This window comes from Rhyacophila brunnea, unplaced genomic scaffold, assembly GCF_057557595.1.
Source record: "Rhyacophila brunnea isolate RB1 unplaced genomic scaffold, BYU_Rbru_1.0 scaffold_3, whole genome shotgun sequence".
NCBI classification, from domain to species: domain Eukaryota; kingdom Metazoa; phylum Arthropoda; class Insecta; order Trichoptera; family Rhyacophilidae; genus Rhyacophila; species Rhyacophila brunnea.
The window spans coordinates 11305961-11326356 of record NW_028232965.1 but is presented as its reverse complement, the minus strand read 5'-3'; the positions used below and the strand labels follow the sequence as shown (position 1 = coordinate 11326356).

Below are 20396 nucleotides of genomic sequence, written 5' to 3'. Positions count from 1 at the left end.
AGGGGGGCCCGCCGGACCGAAACTGAAAGAGGGTGTGGCTTGTTGGGTTGCAGGACTGCGCAGGATGACAAGTGCCGGCGGATGCGAGCCTTCCTCTCGTGCATGCGCTCGGATCGCTCGGATAATTCGCTCATGCTCAACCCCTCCTACGTGCCGCAGCAGCTCTTCATCTTGGCCACCGTCCTCAGGTACATCATGACGTCTCCCGTGCAGTGCCTTCGGCGGCAAGAGTTGGATGCTTTCCTGGCTACTGCTTTCGCTGCCGACCTCCGTAATCCATTACACTTGCAGGAGATGACGGTGAGTTCTCTGCTGTAGCTTCTCAGGCACGATATGCACCTTCATATGTCTTCCCACTAAGAAATTATATGAGGTTTTGTAAACTTTTGCCCCAAAAGAAATGTCCAAATCTTGCATGTTTGCCAGTTTTAAAGATGTTAGAAAAGGGGATTTTTAATATTTTTACAATTTTATTGTTTGTGTTGTATAGGGGTTGTATGTACTACGCTTTGTGCTTTCCCTGTGTGGAATTAATGGGGTGATGATGCATAATGATTCTGTTCCAGCTGTCGGGGGTGACAGTGCGTGGCGTGCAATTGGGGGCAATGCTGATGGCGGGTGTGGAGACAGCCCTGCTGGCCAATGATGCGTGTGGTGCTCCCGTCCCGCTGGCTGCAGCCTCTCCCTGGAACTTCTTCGATGGGAAACTCTTCCAGCATAAACTGGCACGCGCATACGCTGTCAAGAATCTCATTCAGCTGTGCGACAACCAGGTGGATGTAGTCATCAAGGTAAGGAAGGGCACGTCATTATTTCGTCGCATATAGATACGCCTGTGTTCCTTTGACATGATAGTTGAACATATATAATTAGATTTTTTCTAGTAGATAACTGAGTTTTTACATTATGAATGTTGAAAATACATTCACAAATCCTGTGAATTATTTGTAGATTAAGATAATAGTTTAATCAATAGTTCTCTTTCATGTTTAAGGTGGAGCGAATGCGAAAAGCCATTTTGGAGGACCTGGACGTGGAGTTTGCCATGCCCCCTCTGCCCATGAACCCCAGTGAGTACCCATAGATGCTACTGTATACATATGACTATTTATCCTCAATATCTGAAATTTGAAAGTATTCTTGAATTCGAGAATTCTCAAAACTCAAAAAATTTAAAATTCAATAAATCACAATCTCTGATAGCTACATATGAGCATTTTTATGTCAAAAACTTCATTCATTTCCTTAACACATATGTATACAGTGAATTTTATCAATATAATTCCACATGATTATTTTCCGCCAAGCGGTTGCAGTGGAGCATGGAACTGTATACTAGCTACTAAAAGTGAATGTTAACGTTTCTCCTTTTCGTGTTAGATATATTGGGGATGGGCTACCCTCCACCGGGAGTACTGAGCTGGAGCGGGGGCGGACGGCGGCTAGGAGGGAGCGGCCCACCCCACAGAGGGGAAGGGGGCCGTCTCCAGATCGCGGGTGTGGTGGTCGGCCAGTGGGGCGCTAACTATGCCCGCTCCGCTCACTCCAATAGATACGGCGCTTCGCAGGTCAGTGTGACCACAATTTCTCCTCAGTGAAATAGTCATAATAATCGGAATTTTATGTATCTAAAACTTCATCTTCAACCGGACCGTTGACATATTAAAATGGGCGAAGTTTGTGAATAATTGAAGGGCACCATGCTGATTTATTCTTTCGTGATTCATTTGTAACCATCCATGTAATGGTAAAAATGGCTAAGTGACAAAATGATATGAGGCGTCAAATTACAAACAGCGACAGGTCCACAATTCGATATTTGCGGGAAACAACGTTTTTATGTTTCAAGCTTCAATTATTTGTTTTAATGTGAGATTATTTTTTCCATTGTATTCTATGTCGAAATTAGAACCAAATGACAATTATTTGTTTCAGCCGATAAACTCTTAAATGTAATAAATATAGGCAAAATAAAATTGGACATAGCGCTACTTGTATCTCACTTTTAAATTTTTTCCGCATAAGGCACATATTTCTGTGGCACTGTCATTTTTTTTGAGTTTAGCGGATGCTACAGCATGGAAGACGCCATTTGCAATATCGACTGTTCCTTTATTGGTTGACTTCAACACGCGCGAAATCAACCGAGCTTTAAATTATATGAAACACGGATGTGGCGCTTTTTGTAATGAATCGAGCCTTTTTTTAGTAGGGTTTTGTTGCAAACTTATGAAATTTCAGAATAAATTTGTGAAATTTCACTTATTGCTAGAAATGCGAAGAGTACGGCATTTGTCAATAATTTTCAGAAATTTTATGGGTTATCATATGAAAATAGATTACCCTATATAATACAAACAGTTTTCTAAATATTTAGGACGTAATTGGTTTTTTATTTAGCACTAAACTTAAAATTCTGAAGAAAAATAAATGAAAGATTTTTATTTATTGAACTTTGAATCTCCCTATCTCGCTTTAAATATATATTTTTTCTCTTCTGTCTTTTAAATCATATTAGAGCATCCTTTTTTTTATTTATGTTCAAAAAATCAAATGATTCAAACACATGCTTTTTGAGATATTAACCCTTTTACTCCCATGGGGCCGATATTTCGGCCCACCATACCTATGCGAAAACTCCATCTGGGCCGTTCCATCGGCCGAAAGTTTGGAACCAAATTTACGATTTATTCCAAATTTTTTCCCGTCATATTTCGTCTCATGTAGACGAATCATTATATTCACTGTGTGTTGAGTGTGAGTAACATTTATTTTATAATTATATATTTATAATTATGTCACACCCTATTAACTCACAAGTCATAATTGCTCTGCTGTCGAACTTGAGACCAAAGAGGGTCATAAAAATAATAAAACAGTATTTTTATGACACATTTTAAATTCTGATATTTCTTTTAGTTGTTTTATGATTCATATATCACAATACAAAATGAAGTTTGTAATTTTTGAACTAACAATGGATGCCACTGTACTTTTGGTAAGATGGTGAAAAAATACATGAATATAAATATTATTATAAATGATTTAGTGCTTTGAGACTTATTTTTTGAAATTATTTCATTCCATATCAGTTAGTCGTCGATACTGTATCGAATTCTCTAGCGATTTCGTGAATTGAATAATATTCTTGAATACTTTGGACACTATACGATTTTTTTTGATTACTTTATAAAAATTCTATTTCATAGATAAATAATAATTTGTTTATTTTTTTTTCTGTTACTACATAAGGATAGATTATATTATAAAATTTGATAAATCAATTATAAATGAAAAAATGTTGTCACACTTGTTTTGTTGTTCAAACATAGTTTTATCCATTCATTTCTAAATAAATATTGATACATTATTATATTATAACACATAACACTAACATAACACATTATAACACACAAAAAAAGTTTCAAATTTTTAAAACATGTTTAGAATTAGTTATTTAAAAAAAACTCAATCGACGATTTTTTGTCAAAAAACGCTTGGGAGTTTTCGCATATGCTAGGCTAAATCAGCTGGGAGTAAAAGAGTTAATATTTGATTGATGGAAGTCAATTTTGTATTCTATCTACAAAAATAAACTCGGTCACCAATGGGTTAATAGAGAATCTATAGTGTAGACGGCTCTCGTGGTGCAGTGCGTAAGGCGCTGGCCTTCCATCCAGGAGTTCTGGGTTCGATCCCAGTGAGGACACAGTATGTTTATGTGATTTTCTCAAAGCCTGGGTGTTTGTGATTGTTCAAAATTACTTACAACCATCTTGTATGAAAAAGCAAGGACATGGTTATTAATAATTACAAAAAAAAAAACCTGTAGAGTGTAGGTACAGGGATGATATTATTATTGTGTGTGTCATTATGTCATTATTGTTCTATTCTGCTGATATATTTACAGCTATATTGGCAGATGTTTATTGTAAAAGATTTTCATTTGTTATGAAAAAATTGTAATGTGTCTCAGGTGGGATACGTGAGCTACACACCTCCTCCGCGAGGCACTTATGGCTACTCTTCGGCCCGTGGCAGGGGCGGAGCGAGAGGGCGGAGTTCCCTGATGGCACGAGGTGGGGGCGGCGTAGCACGTCGTCAGAGGCACCGCCCCGCTAAGGCAGCTCCAGCTCGCAAAACCACACCCGCTGACGCATCTTCCTCCTCCACCCCCGGCAGAGGCCCCACTATCTCAATTAATGGGTATGTTGCAATTTTATAGACAGCGACAGGCATATTAATATGACATACTATTGAAGAGCCCGTCGTGGTCGAGTGGTAAAGTTTCTAAAGCTTAAGTTTGAATCACACGACTGGCAAATTCACACATTGTTTTTAAATATGTATTTATATACAGACTATGGATTGAGCAAATCGCCTATAACCATTTCTCACAAAGATAGCTTTGGAATACTTAATGGAAATACCATATATTGAAGAAAATAAATAAAACTACCGTTTCGACTTGTGAATATCTATCATAGTGTCAATAGTCTCTAGTCTAAAGAAGTGTGAAACAGCTAGGTTCGTAATACGTTCATTAAAACAAAATTATTCATGTGCAACATTTCCCTCTTTCCCTATAGCAAAATGTTACGGACGGAAGAATTGAAAAATCCGTTGAATGGCCCTGACGAGTCAGGCGGCGACGGCCAGGCTGATTCCACCACCGAGACAGGATCGGGTGGAGAGCAAGGCGAGTCTGCGTGCGGATCCAACAAAGTGAAGAACGCTAAGCCCCTGAAGAAAAACGCTCTCAAAGGAAAAAAGAGGGCCGCACCGAAGACTGACATACCCACCAAGAGCGAGAACATCAAGTCTGCCGACACAGTGGTGACCTTCGCTGAGAATGGCAGCTCCGCCATCAATAAAAATAAGGCAGTACGTATATAGAAATCCGAATAACATTTTCATGCCATTTCAAAATTTTAAGTGTCTACGACTTTTTCTGATCATCACGCAAGCTGGGAGACTTCTTAGGATTTTAAAACCCTGTTGGCTGTTATTTATGAATTCTGTTCAATGTTTTTTTTACACACGATGGAGTGAATCCCGTTGTTTCATGTTACACCAGTAAAACTACAATTCCGCTATGCATGCTAAGTAATGTTTTGTGTTGACTATTGAGTTTCCTGACTCAATTATGGCGAAATTAGCCACACAACAATTGAAAGAATATTGCGGAAGAAAACATGCGAACACACACCAAAAATAGAAGAAGAAAGAAGAAAACTCCTAAAAGTGACGCGGACAGCATGCAAAGAGTAAAATGAAAAGTGTCTTGTTGTGTCTGCTCGGCACCCATTCTTTTTTAAAATAATATAATTCAGATAATTGAGTATTTTGATTGATCACCTTGTTATCCTATGTTTAATTTATATAACAACAACAATAAGACGAGTTTAAATGAAAGAATGAAAAAATAAATAATAACAACATAACCTTCCGGGTCTTTAATATCGTCATTAAGATATCGTCGCTGTAGGATTGGTTTGTCAAAATCGACCTTTTAATGCAGAATGTTTTTTTGTATCAAAATGGACTAGAACCATCCTTTTCGTTAAATTACTTTGGAATGGTAATGACTACATATCACATATCATTCATATGCTGTAAAGATAACAATTTAAATATTTCCATGTATTTAAATATAGGATTATGAAATTTGTTTTTCGTCTCATGAACATTTGGTCTATTCGACAAACCAATCCTACAGCGACGATATTATGAAAACCTCGTATCGAAAAATGTTAAAATGTTCAAGAGGATAAAAAAACAGTTTTACTAAAAATTTTCTTTAACCCTTTAACAGCCACTGATGAGTGGTTCTCGTCATGGGCGTCTACTTTCGTGCGCCCGTGACGAGCGAAACTCGTCGCACCGTTTTTTCGCCAATATGAGTCATATATTTATTTTTCAATTTTAATACGTGTATTGACATCTATGGGCAAGCTCTGCAGGCAGAAACGTTTGAAAAATCAAATACATCGCGAGAATAAAGGGGATTCCCGAGAGGCCCATTTAAGGTTACCGATTTCTTCCCATGTACTGAGAAATTGTTGACTCATTTGTTCGCGTAATAATTGGTCGTCGGGATGATAGTCTGATTTGCGTTCTAATTGAAAGATTTTGCATTTTTTCTTATTGAAATTTAATTTGTGTTGAGTTACGAAAAGGGGATTCCCGAGAGGCCCATTCAAGGTTACCGATTTCTTCCCATGTACTGAGAAATTGTTGACTCATTAGTTCGCGCCGCGTTCGCGTAATAATTGGTCGTCGGGATGATAGTCTGATTTGCGTTCTAATTGAAAGATTTTGCATTTTTTCTTATTGAAATTTAATTTGTGTTGAGTTACGAAGTGTTGTGAGTATTTATATTTATATTTCGCGTATGATTTGCGTATACAAGTGTTATATTTACGAGTTTACTTTTAGATTGAATTGAAACATTTTCGATGTTTTCAGATTGAAAATTTTATTTGTGTCGAGTGACTAAGTACTGTGACTATTTTTATTTATATTTTGCATTCAATTTGGACAAACAAAAGTGTTATATTTACGAGTTTAGTTTACTAATTTTTCCAATTCAAAATGGATGAATATTGTGAAGATGGTGAAATTGACAATCTTTTAGAAACGATTGAATCTGAAGACGATAGTGATGATTCCGAAGTTGATGAAGTTGACGATACTTTGGAAGTTGAAGAAAATGAACCAACTACATCCGAAGCTACTGAAAGACCGACATTTGAGTGGAAATCGGATTTATTTGACCTGCGCGCATTTTCATTCGATGATACTGAATCGGGATGCAAAGCAGATAGTTTAGCTTCGGATGCACTTGAAATGGATTATTTCAAGTGTTTTATCCACATTTCCTTTATTGAAATGATAGTGCGAGAGACAAATAAACAATTTAAATTTGCTACAAAAAATATCACGGTTCTGAGTGATCGTTTAGGACGATGGGTAGACTGTACAACCGATGATATGTACACATTTTTGGGAGTGTGCATGCTCATGTCACGTAATTCTCGCAACAAAATTACTGAACACTGGTCTATCAAAAGAATGTTGTTTTCATCGTATTATTCCGAATCAATGCCCAGGAATCGTTTTGAGCTCTTGCATCGAATGTTGCATTTTTGCGATAATGAAACTCAAATTCCCGGAGATCAATTGTACAAGATAAGACAGGTCTTGAAAGAGCTGAAAATTTCTTTCAAACAGTACTTGTATCCTTATCAAAATTTGTGCATTGATGAGAGTCTTCTTCTCTTCAAAGGGAGGCTTTTATTTTGCCAATTTATCAGAACGAAGGCAAGTCGTTTCGGGATTAAAATTTTCGTAATGGCCGATTGTAAAACTGGCTTTGTTTTGGATATAATAATTTATACGGGGAAACAAACAGAAATGCAGAAGAAAAATTACATCGGAATATCAGGTTGTGGTAACATTACTTGAACCCTACTTGGAACGAGGACATACGCTTTTCATCGACAATTGGTACAGTAGCCCAACATTGTTCAAGTACCTGTATGACCACCGGACAAATGCCTGCGGAACCGTGAGAAGAAATCGAATTGGGATGCCGAAATTCGTAAAAAAAAATTGAAGAGGGGAAACCATGGCATTTCACACTGACGAAATGATGGCATTGGCGTGGAAAGACAAAAAAGACGTGACGATGTTGACCACAGTGCACAAGAATGTATTCAAACCGACGGGAAAAGTAAACTATGTGACAAAAATTCCTATTTCAAAACCCGAGTCCATCGTGGACCACAACAAAAACATGGGCGCTGTAGACCAAAGTGACATGATGCTTTCATCCGTAAACTCATCACGAAAAACCCTGAAATGGTACAAAAAACTTTTCTTCCACCTATTAGATTTATCATTACTGAATGCGCATATATTGTACCAACAAAAAACTGGTAAAAAACAGCCCTTAGGTGACTTTCAGTTGAACGTTATCGATCAACTGATTCAAAAACACAAGACACAGCCAAAGACAAATTTGAAGCGGAAGGTGCCGCTACCCACCAGGCTTACGGAGAGGCATTTTCTGGGTAAAATACCACCCACGGAAAAAAAAATTATTGTCACCAGAAGGTGTTACGTATGTTATAATACAAAAAACAATAAGAAACGTAGGGAAACGCGGTTTGTGTGCAAGCAATGTGACATTGCACTATGCTTTGAACTGTGTTTTGAAATTTACCATAAGGAAGAAAACTTTTAGAGATGTTTATGTGGACAGTGAAAATAATACTGATATTGCAAAAAAATGTGTGTAAAATTTATAAATTTTATAATTTTTTTTTTTGAATTTTTTAAAAATATTTTTGAACTATTTCTTGTAAATTCGCAGTGTTGTGATAACCCTAACCTTAGTGCAAATTTTCCGACATTTTCATGAAATTATGAATGAAAAACCCTTTCGACGAACTTCAAATGATGTCTCATAATATGTAAGTGCTAGATATAAAATTTTCCACTGATAATTTATTTTTTTATATTTTATTTAATTCTTGGGCTCTGGAGATTATACCTAGTATTATCAGCTGGGCTGCTAAAAGGTTAAGAACATGATCAAAGTTGTTTTAGAAGATGATTAACAGGTTCGCTGCCACCCTATATAATATAGAATTGACCCCATGTGCCAATCCACAAAAACGTAAAAATTAGGTCAAGGTAGACGAAACCAAGTGATGACTATATTCATAATATTTTTTCAGTAAAATATAATGTCACCGCTCGGCCACTTGAACTGTATTTGTTATAAATAAGTTATGTTATAACACGCCGTAAATTATAAAAAATTTTACAGTACCTACCCATTGAAAACATTCAAGTGGGTTTTGTGAATGTCAGCCCTTTTAAAATGCTCCAAAATATTATGTTATAGACCAGGATCCCATAGACTTTTCGCATACATAATATGCGGAACGCATTCTGACAATTGGAATAGGTTCTAGGGGTCATAAAGATATATAATGTCGATGTTGCTAGGCGATATTAGTGGTCAATTTTTTTTTATTGAGGTTTTAATTTTTTTTCTTATAACCCACCAAAAATTGTTCTGAGTTCTTCAATAAAACCAAGACCGAATCACGGATCGATTGAAAATGCAATAATTGTACCATGCCATCGGCATGGTCGTAGAACGGTTCGTCCCATTTAAAAAAATAAAAAATAGCGGGTAGTGCAATGTGTTCAAAATTATTGATTCTTAGGATCCTCCTTGGCTTAAATTATTTTATTTAGTAGCAATTTTGTATAGAATCACCCAGATTGGTTTCTTTACTATATCTATGCATATGAAATTAGTTTTAGTATTATGGTTAATCCAGAAACAGTGTAGATTGCATATATAGGTAGCTGAATAAATAAAATAACGATAACCACTAACCACACTTGAGTACACATTCATTAAAAAAAAAAAAAAAAAACAATTCAAGTGTTCAAACTGCTTTAAGTACGAGGGTGGGTCAATAAGTCCTTAGAAAAGCCGACAGGTGGCGCGACTAGTACTGTAAGCGGTTTGTTTTCATGCAGCGGCACTACCGATTCAGTATGCTGCGAAGTTTCAATCAGATTGGTCGGGTTGTTGTGTGTTTCTCGTACATTTAAAAAAAAAATTTGCTTGTGGAAAATGGAAAAATGGAAAATGGAGAAAATTGAGTTTAGAGCTGTTATTAAACATTTTAATATAAAAGGGTTAACAGCAAAGGAAATAAAAAAATGAGTTGGATTTAGTTCACGGCATATCTGCTCCTTCACTTGCAACTATTTATAACTGGTTAATTGAATTTAAACGTGGTCGTACATCAACAAAGGATGAACCACGCTCAGGACGTCCTGTAGAGGTGACCACACCAGAAATGATCAATAAAATCCACGATATGGTGTTAAGTGACCGAAGATTAAAGTTGAGTGAGATAATTGAGGTTACAGGGATCTCAAAAGGTAGCGTCATTTCTATTTTACATGACAAATTGGGCATGAAAAATATTTCTGCAAGATGGGTGCCGCGTTTGCTCACAGTCGACAATAAACGCAATAGGTTGGTGGCCTCTAAAGCCCTGTTGTCGCTCATGCAACGCAATCCGGATGAATTTTTTCGTCGCTTTGTGACTGTAGATGAAACATGGATACACCACTATACTCCCGAGACGAAAGAACAGTCAAAGCAGTGGATTGCGAAGGCAAACCATGACCAAAGAAGGCGAAAACCGTAAAATCAGCTGGTAAGGTTATGGCTACTGTATTTTGGGATGCACGTGAAATTATTTTCGTTGACTATTTGGAAAAAGGAAAAACAATAACAGGGGATTATTATGCATCTTTATTGGACCAGCTAAAAAACAAAATTGAAGAAAAACGGCCTCATTTAAACAGGAAAAAAATCTTCTTTCATCAGGACAATGCCCGTGTTCACACATGTTTACGATCAATGGCTAAAATTGAAGAATTGAAGTTCGAATTGGTCGACCACCCACCGTATTCGCCAGATTTAGCCCCCAGTGACTTTTTCCTTTTCCCAAACTTAAAAAAATGGCTAAGTGGACAACGTTTTTTTTCAAATGAAGAAGTCATCGATCGGACAAATGCTTATTTTGAGGACCTTCCGAAAACTTATTTTTCTGACGGTTTAAAAAAAATTGAGAAACGTCTTACCAAGTGTATTGAGCTCCAAGTAGATTATGTTGAGAAATAAAAAAAAATACAAAAATAAAAACTGTTTTAATGCTTTTTTCTAAGGAATTATTGACCCACCCTCGTATTATGCCAGCACTCCATTGGCAAGCCAAAAGTCCGAGGAAAATAAATCGTCCGATTTGTCTATGCTTTGCTACTGATCAACAAACGAATAAAAAAAGTCGAGCTGTCGAAAAATAAAAGTTGCGATTATCGTAATGTCTTCCGAAAATCCTATAATTTTGTGTTATTTATATGTAGACTTGCATAAAATAATAAAGCAGTGAAAACAACACAAGTTTTACGTTTTCTTTTATGAATTTCATAAATAGGTATATAATAAAAAAATAATCGATAAATCTCTCATTTTCTAATGTGTAAGTTCACAAATTAATCAATGAAAATGTTTAAAACAATTACAGATTTTTTTCGGTCCGAATGATCGCGTATTAATTAAAAATCGAATTTGCATAGTGATCGACGGACGAAGTCTGGCAACTCGGAGAGTAAAATATCAAACATGTTTGAAATCCAACGAGCCTGGTCTGCGGTTTAAAAAGTTCGCAGATCTAGGGTGCTCCACGCGAAAAAAAAGTCCGAAGACTGTAAATCGTCTGACTTGCGTGCCAATGGAGCGCCGGCATTAGATCACAGTTTTTACAAACACTACTTACACATTTACATTTTATTATTTTACATTTACACTAAAAAATGAGTTATGAGTTTTTGTTATTCCAATGTAAGATTTAATAGAGATGAGGCACTTGCGCGACGTCGGTGCCTTCCATTGTCATATTCATCGCCATAGATCACGCAATTATTATTCACACTTGAACAGTTTTATAATAAAACTTTTAGTATTGTTTAACATTTTGAACACTAATAAGTTATTACAGCTATAAATTGTAACTTAAAACTCAACTAGACTTTTACAAAATTATAATTAAAAAAACAATACACTAATTTAAAAATGTTTTGAACTGTGGTATATTTTGTAACATGGATGCAAGCACAAGACTACATCGCATGCTGTACACATAAAACGAGTGGCTTTTTTATTTTTTTTTATTTTTTTTTGAAATACCACAAACATGGCACCGTCTACGCGGTTTGTCATTACTAGGTGTTGGAGGAATGTTTTCTGGCATATGTCTTGTGGAAGTTTTGGGCAGTAATCTTATGGGATTATCGCTAGTTGAAAGTTTCGGTTGAGGTGTATTCACGGTTTTTACACAATATTTGTCCACAATTTGTTTTATCACACTTAATTAAAACTCAGCCAATGTTTTTTTGTTGCTGGTAACAAATTTGTATTAATAAAATCTGTAATAAATATAAATCCATAATATGGAAGGCTACCTTTTTATACCATTTGATGGATTTCCGCATGCACGACAGGCTACTGAGCATCATATCGGCTTTATCGACTTTTCCCATGTTTTTGTTGTACTTCAAAACAGATTTCGGTTTCTGAATCGGTTCCAGTTCTAAAATTGATTTTTCCCGTTGGTCCGAATGAGTGGTCATGAAGCGTGGTCAACACCCCACCCCTCCTGTCGTGTCATTTAAGGGCTAATAGTGGACTATTAGCTTTAGCTTCTGTCTCTCCTTTTTTAACTTATTAAGGCCATGCATTAGTTGAGGCACGGTCTAAAAAGATCGTTGCTAGGCGATGTGCGGATTGCGGGTCGCGGGTTTTATTAGGGAAATATTATTTCTCATATAAATCCAACATACGTCCATTTTATGTTCTGTTTATTATTCTATTAGTAACAATAATAATATATTCATTGACATGTTTTCTTTTTAAAGTAAATGGGTAACGTTTTTAGTCATCTTTACACGATTTTAGAATTAATTGGCCCGTCGCCATCACGCAGCAAAGTGACGTATGTCTGACTCGCCATTCTCTCAATGAATGCGAAGCGAGTACAAAATTTCGTTGCGCGTACAGTTGAAAACTATTTGGCGTTTCACTGATGCGTCACCTTAAAAACTGACATCTCCTTCCGCTTCTTCCTAACGGTACCACAAGCATTAGTTCCATGGCTGTGTATTCCATGGCTGTGTAGATACTTAAAGAGAGCTGGGCTAGAGTACCAATTATCACACCATAGCGTGTGCCCTTTACGATGTAATCGCTTAACAGTGTCGTTACAATCGCACCAGAAATTCCCAGATTTTGATCGTCTACTATGTCAGTTCCTTCACCACAATAAATAATAAAGTCAATTATGTATCCAGTCACAACATCACACAGCACAAACATTTTATACTTTCGTCTATATATAAATTCTGGTGCGGAATCATAGAATCTCTAAAATATTTTGTGTGTGCTCCAAAAGTAGTCTAACCTTAGCCAATCTATCTGTAGTGGTCACATTTGGATTCGAGAAATGCAGCATTTGTAGAATTAGTTGGTAGCGATCTCTAGCCATAATTTTACCAAAAATGTCCGCATTGAGGTACGGATCAGTGCTCCAATGATCTTCTATTGTGGTGTGTTTGTTCCTAGTCATTAACATTGACACGGCAAAGAATGTGTACAATGCCGGCACTGACATATTCGTCCAATTATGTGACCGCGATTTCGGTCCAAGGTCGGTTTTTGCATATGAATAGGTATAAAAAGTGTTTGTTTCTTTGACTGTATCTCCGACATAATATTTTTATTTAAAAAATGTTCAAAGAAAAGGCATTCAGGGATGTTTCATTCAAATCGTTCAACGTCACGCCGGATCGAAAATCATCAAACTCATTTATGATTGGAATATGTGGCCCTGTTGTCCAAGAACGTAAAAATTCAATTGGCTCATCTGAATCGGTATCCAATCCACGGTCATTGTCATGTTGCTCTAATTCATCTTCGGATATTTCATAGTCAGAGTCCAATTCCTCATTCATTATTTCTCCTGAACCCACATCCTCATCCGCCATCGTAAAGTTTTCACACAATATTTTTTTATAAAGTTTAACCAAAAAGTCATCCAACTATTTTGAAAAAGTTGTTTTACAGTAACGATGAACTCCAGTCACATACAATTAATTATAAGTACACACTGTAGTTATAAACATATTTTCATAAATTTCACTCTAAAATGAAACACTATACTACGTAATTTAAGAGAAACAAACATGTAATTTTAATAAAATATGTATCTCATATCAAATAAAATGCAGTTCGGCGCATACTCCTTTTGCGATAAGGTAACTTCTCGTACTGCGTATTGCGCAGACGCGCTATTTGCACGCGGCATTTCAAATCGATTTTACTTTTGGCGGCGACATCGATCGATCGCAAGGGTTCAGAAATTAGATGTTTTGAAATGAAAGCAAATTCATGCGCATGCATACTATCGCGACGTACCGTCCCAAAGTATGGGGCGTTCGCGGGAAAGAGGTTAAGTAAGATTGTTTGAGATACGAGTATTATAACTTATAAAAATAGAATTTTGATATACGAGTTTGTGATTTTTGTCAATATCTCAGGAACTATAAATAAATACCACATGAGTTAGACACCTTAATGGCTCATCAAATTGGCTATAAAATAAGTAAAAAAACCAATATCGTAAAATTTTAAGTTACGAGGTTTTCATATCTGAACGATGATATGTATAAATTAGTATTTACTATTTAAAAATGCACTTAGATAGGTTTTGCAACTCGGCTTCAATTTGAATAGAGCCAAGCATTTTAGGTTGTTTCAAAGGAAAATGAAGTGGTTCAAAATAAAGTTTATACTAGGAATGTAAGAAATAATGAATGGTAAAAGATGTGTTTTATTGATTTTTGTGAATTATTATTTTATATAATATCGCTAGGTTTGACATCTGGAGTAGGAGTTTTTGATGTGTTGATTTCTATTTTTTCTTAAATCCCAATCAGTCAGTCCCAAAAGCTTTTCCTAGCAATTTATCCACATCCTGAAAATGTGTACGAATGTTGAATGTATGAAAGTAGAGCTATGTAAAAAAAAATATCAAAAAGCCTATTTAAAAATATTTTGGATAGCTGGCGTTTTTTGATCCATGAAGTCTATTTTGAAACTAAACCATCTTACATTTGAGCAGGTTATGAAACTAAATGTGATTTTTAACATGCTTTATCTCTGTATTAAGTGATTATGGAAGTGAATGAATATTAAATTTGTTGTGTAGATATTGAAATAAAGAACAGTTTGTGCATCGAAATTTGAAAAAAAAATCAAAATGGTCATTGGGTAGGTTTTCAAACTAAGATGGTCAATTGAGATTCTCCGAAATTATATTTTTTTAGCAGTGAAAGTATTATTCTATTATACAAACATAACATAAGCAAATATTTGTTTTTTATATGACTATAATTTTAATAATGAATCCATTTTATCTATTTCAGTTTACTGGTAAATCGCCTATGACAATAATGAACGGTAACGGAGGAGGAAACGACACATCCTCGAACGGGGATCACGAAGGGCAAGGGGACAACGCCCTCCACGACTAAACGGACATCTTAGCTGAATCATTTAATAGGAAACGTCTCGATGGCTATCGTTCGATTTAAATTTTGTCTCATCTGTCGTATTATTTTATTCATCAGTTTTTGTCGTCGTTCATTGTAATTTAATATTCCACGGATTCATTAATTTTTATACGAATCATTTTCATATCATCTTTCACGAAGCTTCGCGCCGGCCGTCATCGAGACCTCCTAAGTATTAGACTGATAATGCAATCACTACTTTGTGATTTATATATGGTACGAATATATTTTGTATCTTTCACTAAACAGAGACAACACTGACCCGAATTTGACCAGAACAATCTCAAATTATCCGATCGACGCGAACGCGATTCGCAAAGGAAAATATTAGAGATTAAATAAGAAAAAAAACTGTGACAGAAAGTGATATATATTATACTTCTATTGTTAGAAATAATAAGATACTATTTAATTGATAATGTAAGCAGTTTTTATGATCAGAGTGGTATTTATATATATATATATATTATACTTATGTATCTTAACCTATATAATTTAGTCGCTTGCATATGTTTATATTTATTTTCATTGGATGGCTCAGTTCATACACATTGTGTACCCGCCTAATACATACTTGTAACATTAATTGCCATCTCCAAAAGCAATATTTCCACCTGCGGGGTGGGCCTGGTCACTGCAATATTATATAATGTCATCTATACTCTCAAATAGTTCATAGATTTCTGAAAAAATATATCACAAACAAAAGACATGTCGTGATCTTCATACTAATTTCACTTACATAGTAGATAATAATATGTATACATACATGATTCTGTGATGGTCTTGATCAGGGGCGGCTCTGTCTTAGGGGTTCGTAGGGACCATCCCCACATACCTATCGTGTCAAAAATACATGTATGATATTTTTGTTATTGCAAATAATATTCATTACGTGATTAAATTAAATACTTAATTTACCCCATACATCTCAACCCGTCGCTATTTTAGAGATATTTATTATTTTGATAAAAATAAAACAATCAAATAAAATAATTTAAATACGCACAATTGCGCGATGATACATTAAAAAATCTAGTAGGGGTCAATTTCTCGATTACCGTGATCATTCTTATCCAATCCTGTTGCCACGGTACAAATCTCATTCAACACAGGCATACTGGGGGTGGTTTAAAATAACCTCGACGTAAGTTAATTACATTATCGAAATAATTTTATATTTCAAAATAGTGATATTTATTCTGAAAAGGGTATCATATAAAATTATCCTCAATCCACCATTAACAAAAATCATATTAATCATAGCTTGGGATATAATGTATATGATAAAATATGTAAGTATATTTAATAATTAATGGGTAAAGTAAACCCCACCACCTAAAAATTCGTTGAGCCGCCACTGGTCTTGATATATTATCACGTTGATGTGCGACAACTATGGAATAATCACATAAGTGAAGTGTAATTTGAGGCAATTGAGTGTTTAAATTAATTATCCATCATTTTGTCTGCCATAACACGATTTAATACAGGCAACCTTCATTTTGCATTGTCTTGTAAATGTGTATGAATTAAGCTGTTTATGAATGATTTCCAGGTAAATTGGTGACAGGAAAAATCTCAGAGGTTATTTATAGATTCGTTTTAAATTATTTTTTAATCAAAATTACAGATTTGAATGAAGTTCCATTGCACAGTCTTGTAATCAATTTTAAGAAAGAGGATGTGTGCATACGATGTGAATTTTAATCCCGTCTGATTGATTCCTCATAACAATATTTCGTGCAATAATAATGATCTATTCTTTTATTCCAATAATTGTATTAAACGCGTGTTCCTTTTGTACTAGTGTTTTATGATGAATACGCGGGAAATGATGAACCAACTATTTAAAATCTTTAATCGAAATATACAAGCTTGTAAAAATTGTGTGGCATGTATAATATAAGAATTTATATTAGGAAATGTGAACATGGTGTTTTATTTATTTATTTTTAAATTAGTATATTTTGTTAAATTAGAAAGACGAAACTGTCCACTGTGAGAATATTTATTCAGAATGTTACTATACTAGCAAAAATCTTATTTTGTGAAGAATTGTTTTAGCTGATAAGATTTAAACAATCCGGGCATAACTGGATGCCGGGTCATATTGTCATTATAGTGACAATTTGTAAGAAATATTCTTTTTGTCGATTGTCTTAGGTATGTCCATTGTGTCCAGTAAAACGAATACTGTAAATTGAGTAATGAAATTAATTAATCTAGTGTAGTATAGAAAGATTTTCTAATCATGTTTGTGCTTATATTCCTAATCTCATTTAATTTGCGGCATAATTATTTGAAGTATATGCGCACAAGCTATACAACACTATAAATATTAGACATATTAAATTCCAACAAATTAGCCTCTTTAGTCGAAAACTATTTCTGTCACATTTATCAAGACTATAAAAATAAACGATTCAAGATGGCTTAAGAATTTTACTCACAGAGAGAGATAATAAGATCGTAATATGTAATACTGTATTTATTTCGGCAACGCGGTAACGTAATTAACTTTAAAATAGATTGTTGTTTATCGAATTGATGTTACCAGCTCTTTGCCAGGGCGTTGCCCTCAGACATTATCCATCGTCTGGACCGGCTAGACGATATCTTTTTACAACTACATTTTGGACTTTAATATACTGTTGTTAAATGAAATTCTGCCGAGTAAATGCTATGTCATTGCGTGCCTACTACTTTTGACTGTCATTTTGGCATACCACACTGTAATCAAATGAAACAAAAGTAAAATCTAGCCAAACATTCATGTTGCTTTCTCTTATGAATTGCTTTGCACATGTTATGTGTTCACGCTCATCAAATTGCATACCATAATGTCTTGTTAATATTCAAACTAAATTCAATAACTATCATTTCCTTAAATGTCATTTGTTTTACTGGACCGACATTGAGTATCAGCTATCAGTAGACTGGACAGTTTGAGTGCTTTGCAGAAATAAAGCAGGCATGAAATCTAACCGAACATAAAGTTCATACCAAATGATTTTATTATCAGTAATATGTATTGCTGTATTATGCGCGCATGACAATGACTTTCCAATTGAAACACATAAATGTGGAATCTCTTTAATCTAAGTCCGTTCTCATCTATTCCAAAGACGCATGTCAAAATCACAATACTTTGCTGTCTCACTCAATTGGGATTGATGAAGATAAAACTTGACCTGCTTGTAATATTTTGGAATAAAAGCACTCAAACGAGTCTACAGAGTACTATTAGCAATTAGTATTAAGTGAATTGTTTACATTTTCTAAAAGAAATCATATTGTATACTGCGTAGTTAAGTTACCATCTTCACATGTTTAAACTGTATAGTGCCTTCGCCGCAGTTTCATATCGGCTCGGAAACTGATACAGTTACTGAAGTTTTTTCGATGTCGGTTACCAATATATCTGGGACGCTCGTAGATCTAAGTCGATATAAATTAGACCTCGACAGAAAGTCGACACGCGCCGCCGCTGACGTGTCGGGTGGTCCACGGCGTAGGTAGTGGGATAGGTGCTATTTTGTTAGAGGGTATAGTATTATTTGTCATTAAATTTGTGGACCTTTCCACCGTCAGCGGGAAGCGCGGTGACATTGTATTTTTGTATATTTGTTATATTGTTATACCTAAATTAAGTATGAATAAACTCTGATTACGGATGTGATACGGATTGATGCATCGGATGTATCAATAAACCGACCGCCGGACGGCCGTCTGAAAGGCTTCGGAGACAGGTGTCTCGTTGAATGCGATGGATTATAAAAAGCGGGCGCGGCATGCCGACGTCGCGCTCGGGCTTAGTCTTCAAGCTGACTGTGTCTTATTTACACTGCCTTAATATGTTTTTAATGTATGAAAATGGTCGGAGGGAGTTATTTATAGGAACGCGCAGTTTATTGGTACCGTCGAGCGGATGCGATCCGATCACCGGAGGCGAAACCTAAACGGCAGAAGACTCTCGTACGCAATTTACTTCTCGGAGTAAAAAGTTCACACTCACGGCAAAACAAAAATATGGCTATCATTAACGTGTTTTTTAATTTTAACAGAAAGTTGAGATATCGTGTTCTCCGACTCGCTAACTATTATTGTCCGACTCGCCATAATACTGAATGGAATCACGTCACTCACGTAAAGAAGTCACGAAACTTGACCTCGAAGTACCGCGCGATCCTCATGATGCCGAGGACGGGACCGTCGCGCGCGCTCCCTCGAGGAAGTTGGAACCGGTCCCGCACGTGGGCGGCGCGGGGCGGGCGGACCGCTCGCCTCGTGTCCTTTCGCGCCAGGCATCGCGATGGCCCCCGCGCCATCCCATTTGAAATCTTAATATTAATTATTGTTGCTTGCTTAACACAAATATTATATAGTCTTAGAATTTTATCAAACTTATTCGAATACTTCTCCCGACCGGTTTGAATTGCAAATGTACGTGTTCGACTACATAATATAGTTATTGGGATTTTCGTTTAATCGTAGGAGACAGGTGTCATAAGTGACCCTCGTTTCTCTTTATCATAGGACTTGTTTACGAGTCGAAGTAATCGTTAGTTCTGTATTTTATATTTTCGCTTCATGCGAGGCGACCTCCGTCAGATGATTTGAGATGTCGCCCGACTCTAAATCGATTCAGTCGGCGTTATCCGAAAACCGCATGAACTTTTGTTTTCATCGTATACAATCCGGTTTATAATATTAAAAATAGCTTTAGTGTATGTCAGACGCTCATTTTGAAAATATTTGAACAGTTCTGATAATAGTTTTGTTGCTGTCAAAATATAATATTCAGTATACATATTAGATTATTTGTCTTGTAAACAGCAGTTGTTTAATTGAAGTAGCTAACATACAAAACCTATGGCTTTTGGACATGTTTATCTAAAATCAGAAATATAATAATGCAACAGTATAACATTAATATTATATTACACAAAATTAGTTTTTTAATAAATAGCTATTTCGATTGTAACGCAGTGTCAAGGCTCAGGACTGCGAATAAACGATCTATCCTTTATGTATATTTTACTTCCAGAAAGAGACATCCTGAGAAATAGAGGTCTTTCTCAAGTTTGAAATAATTACTAAAATGGAAAAAAAGTAGTTCTCACCCTTTCTGTAAGTATAAGCAATCTCAAAACTGGTTTTAC

The 20396-nt window shown here is 35.7% G+C and overlaps 1 protein-coding gene and 1 long non-coding RNA gene across 3 annotated transcripts in view; one reads left to right on the top strand and one right to left on the bottom strand.

Moving 5' to 3' along the window:
- LOC147067880 (constitutive coactivator of PPAR-gamma-like protein 1 homolog) overlaps nt 1–15567 on the top strand; it is a 30037-nt gene extending 14470 nt beyond the window's left edge. For both annotated transcript variants that reach the window (XM_085952827.1, XM_085952826.1), the window contains exons 11-17: nt 54–300; nt 567–791; nt 995–1070; nt 1381–1568; nt 3977–4206; nt 4590–4884; nt 15085–15567. In XM_085952827.1, coding sequence (XP_085808953.1) covers nt 54–300; nt 567–791; nt 995–1070; nt 1381–1568; nt 3977–4206; nt 4590–4884; nt 15085–15192 — 1369 coding nt within the window. In that variant the 3' untranslated portion in view covers nt 15193–15567. The remainder of the gene's footprint in view (nt 1–53; nt 301–566; nt 792–994; nt 1071–1380; nt 1569–3976; nt 4207–4589; nt 4885–15084) is intronic.
- LOC147067881 (uncharacterized) lies at nt 5921–8591 on the bottom strand. Its single transcript, XR_015071371.1, has 3 exons — nt 8443–8591; nt 6228–7125; nt 5921–6051 (listed from the first exon to the last, which is right to left on the bottom strand). It is a non-coding gene; the product is annotated as an uncharacterized LOC147067881 (long non-coding RNA).
- Nucleotides 15568–20396: the final 4829 nt, after the last annotated feature.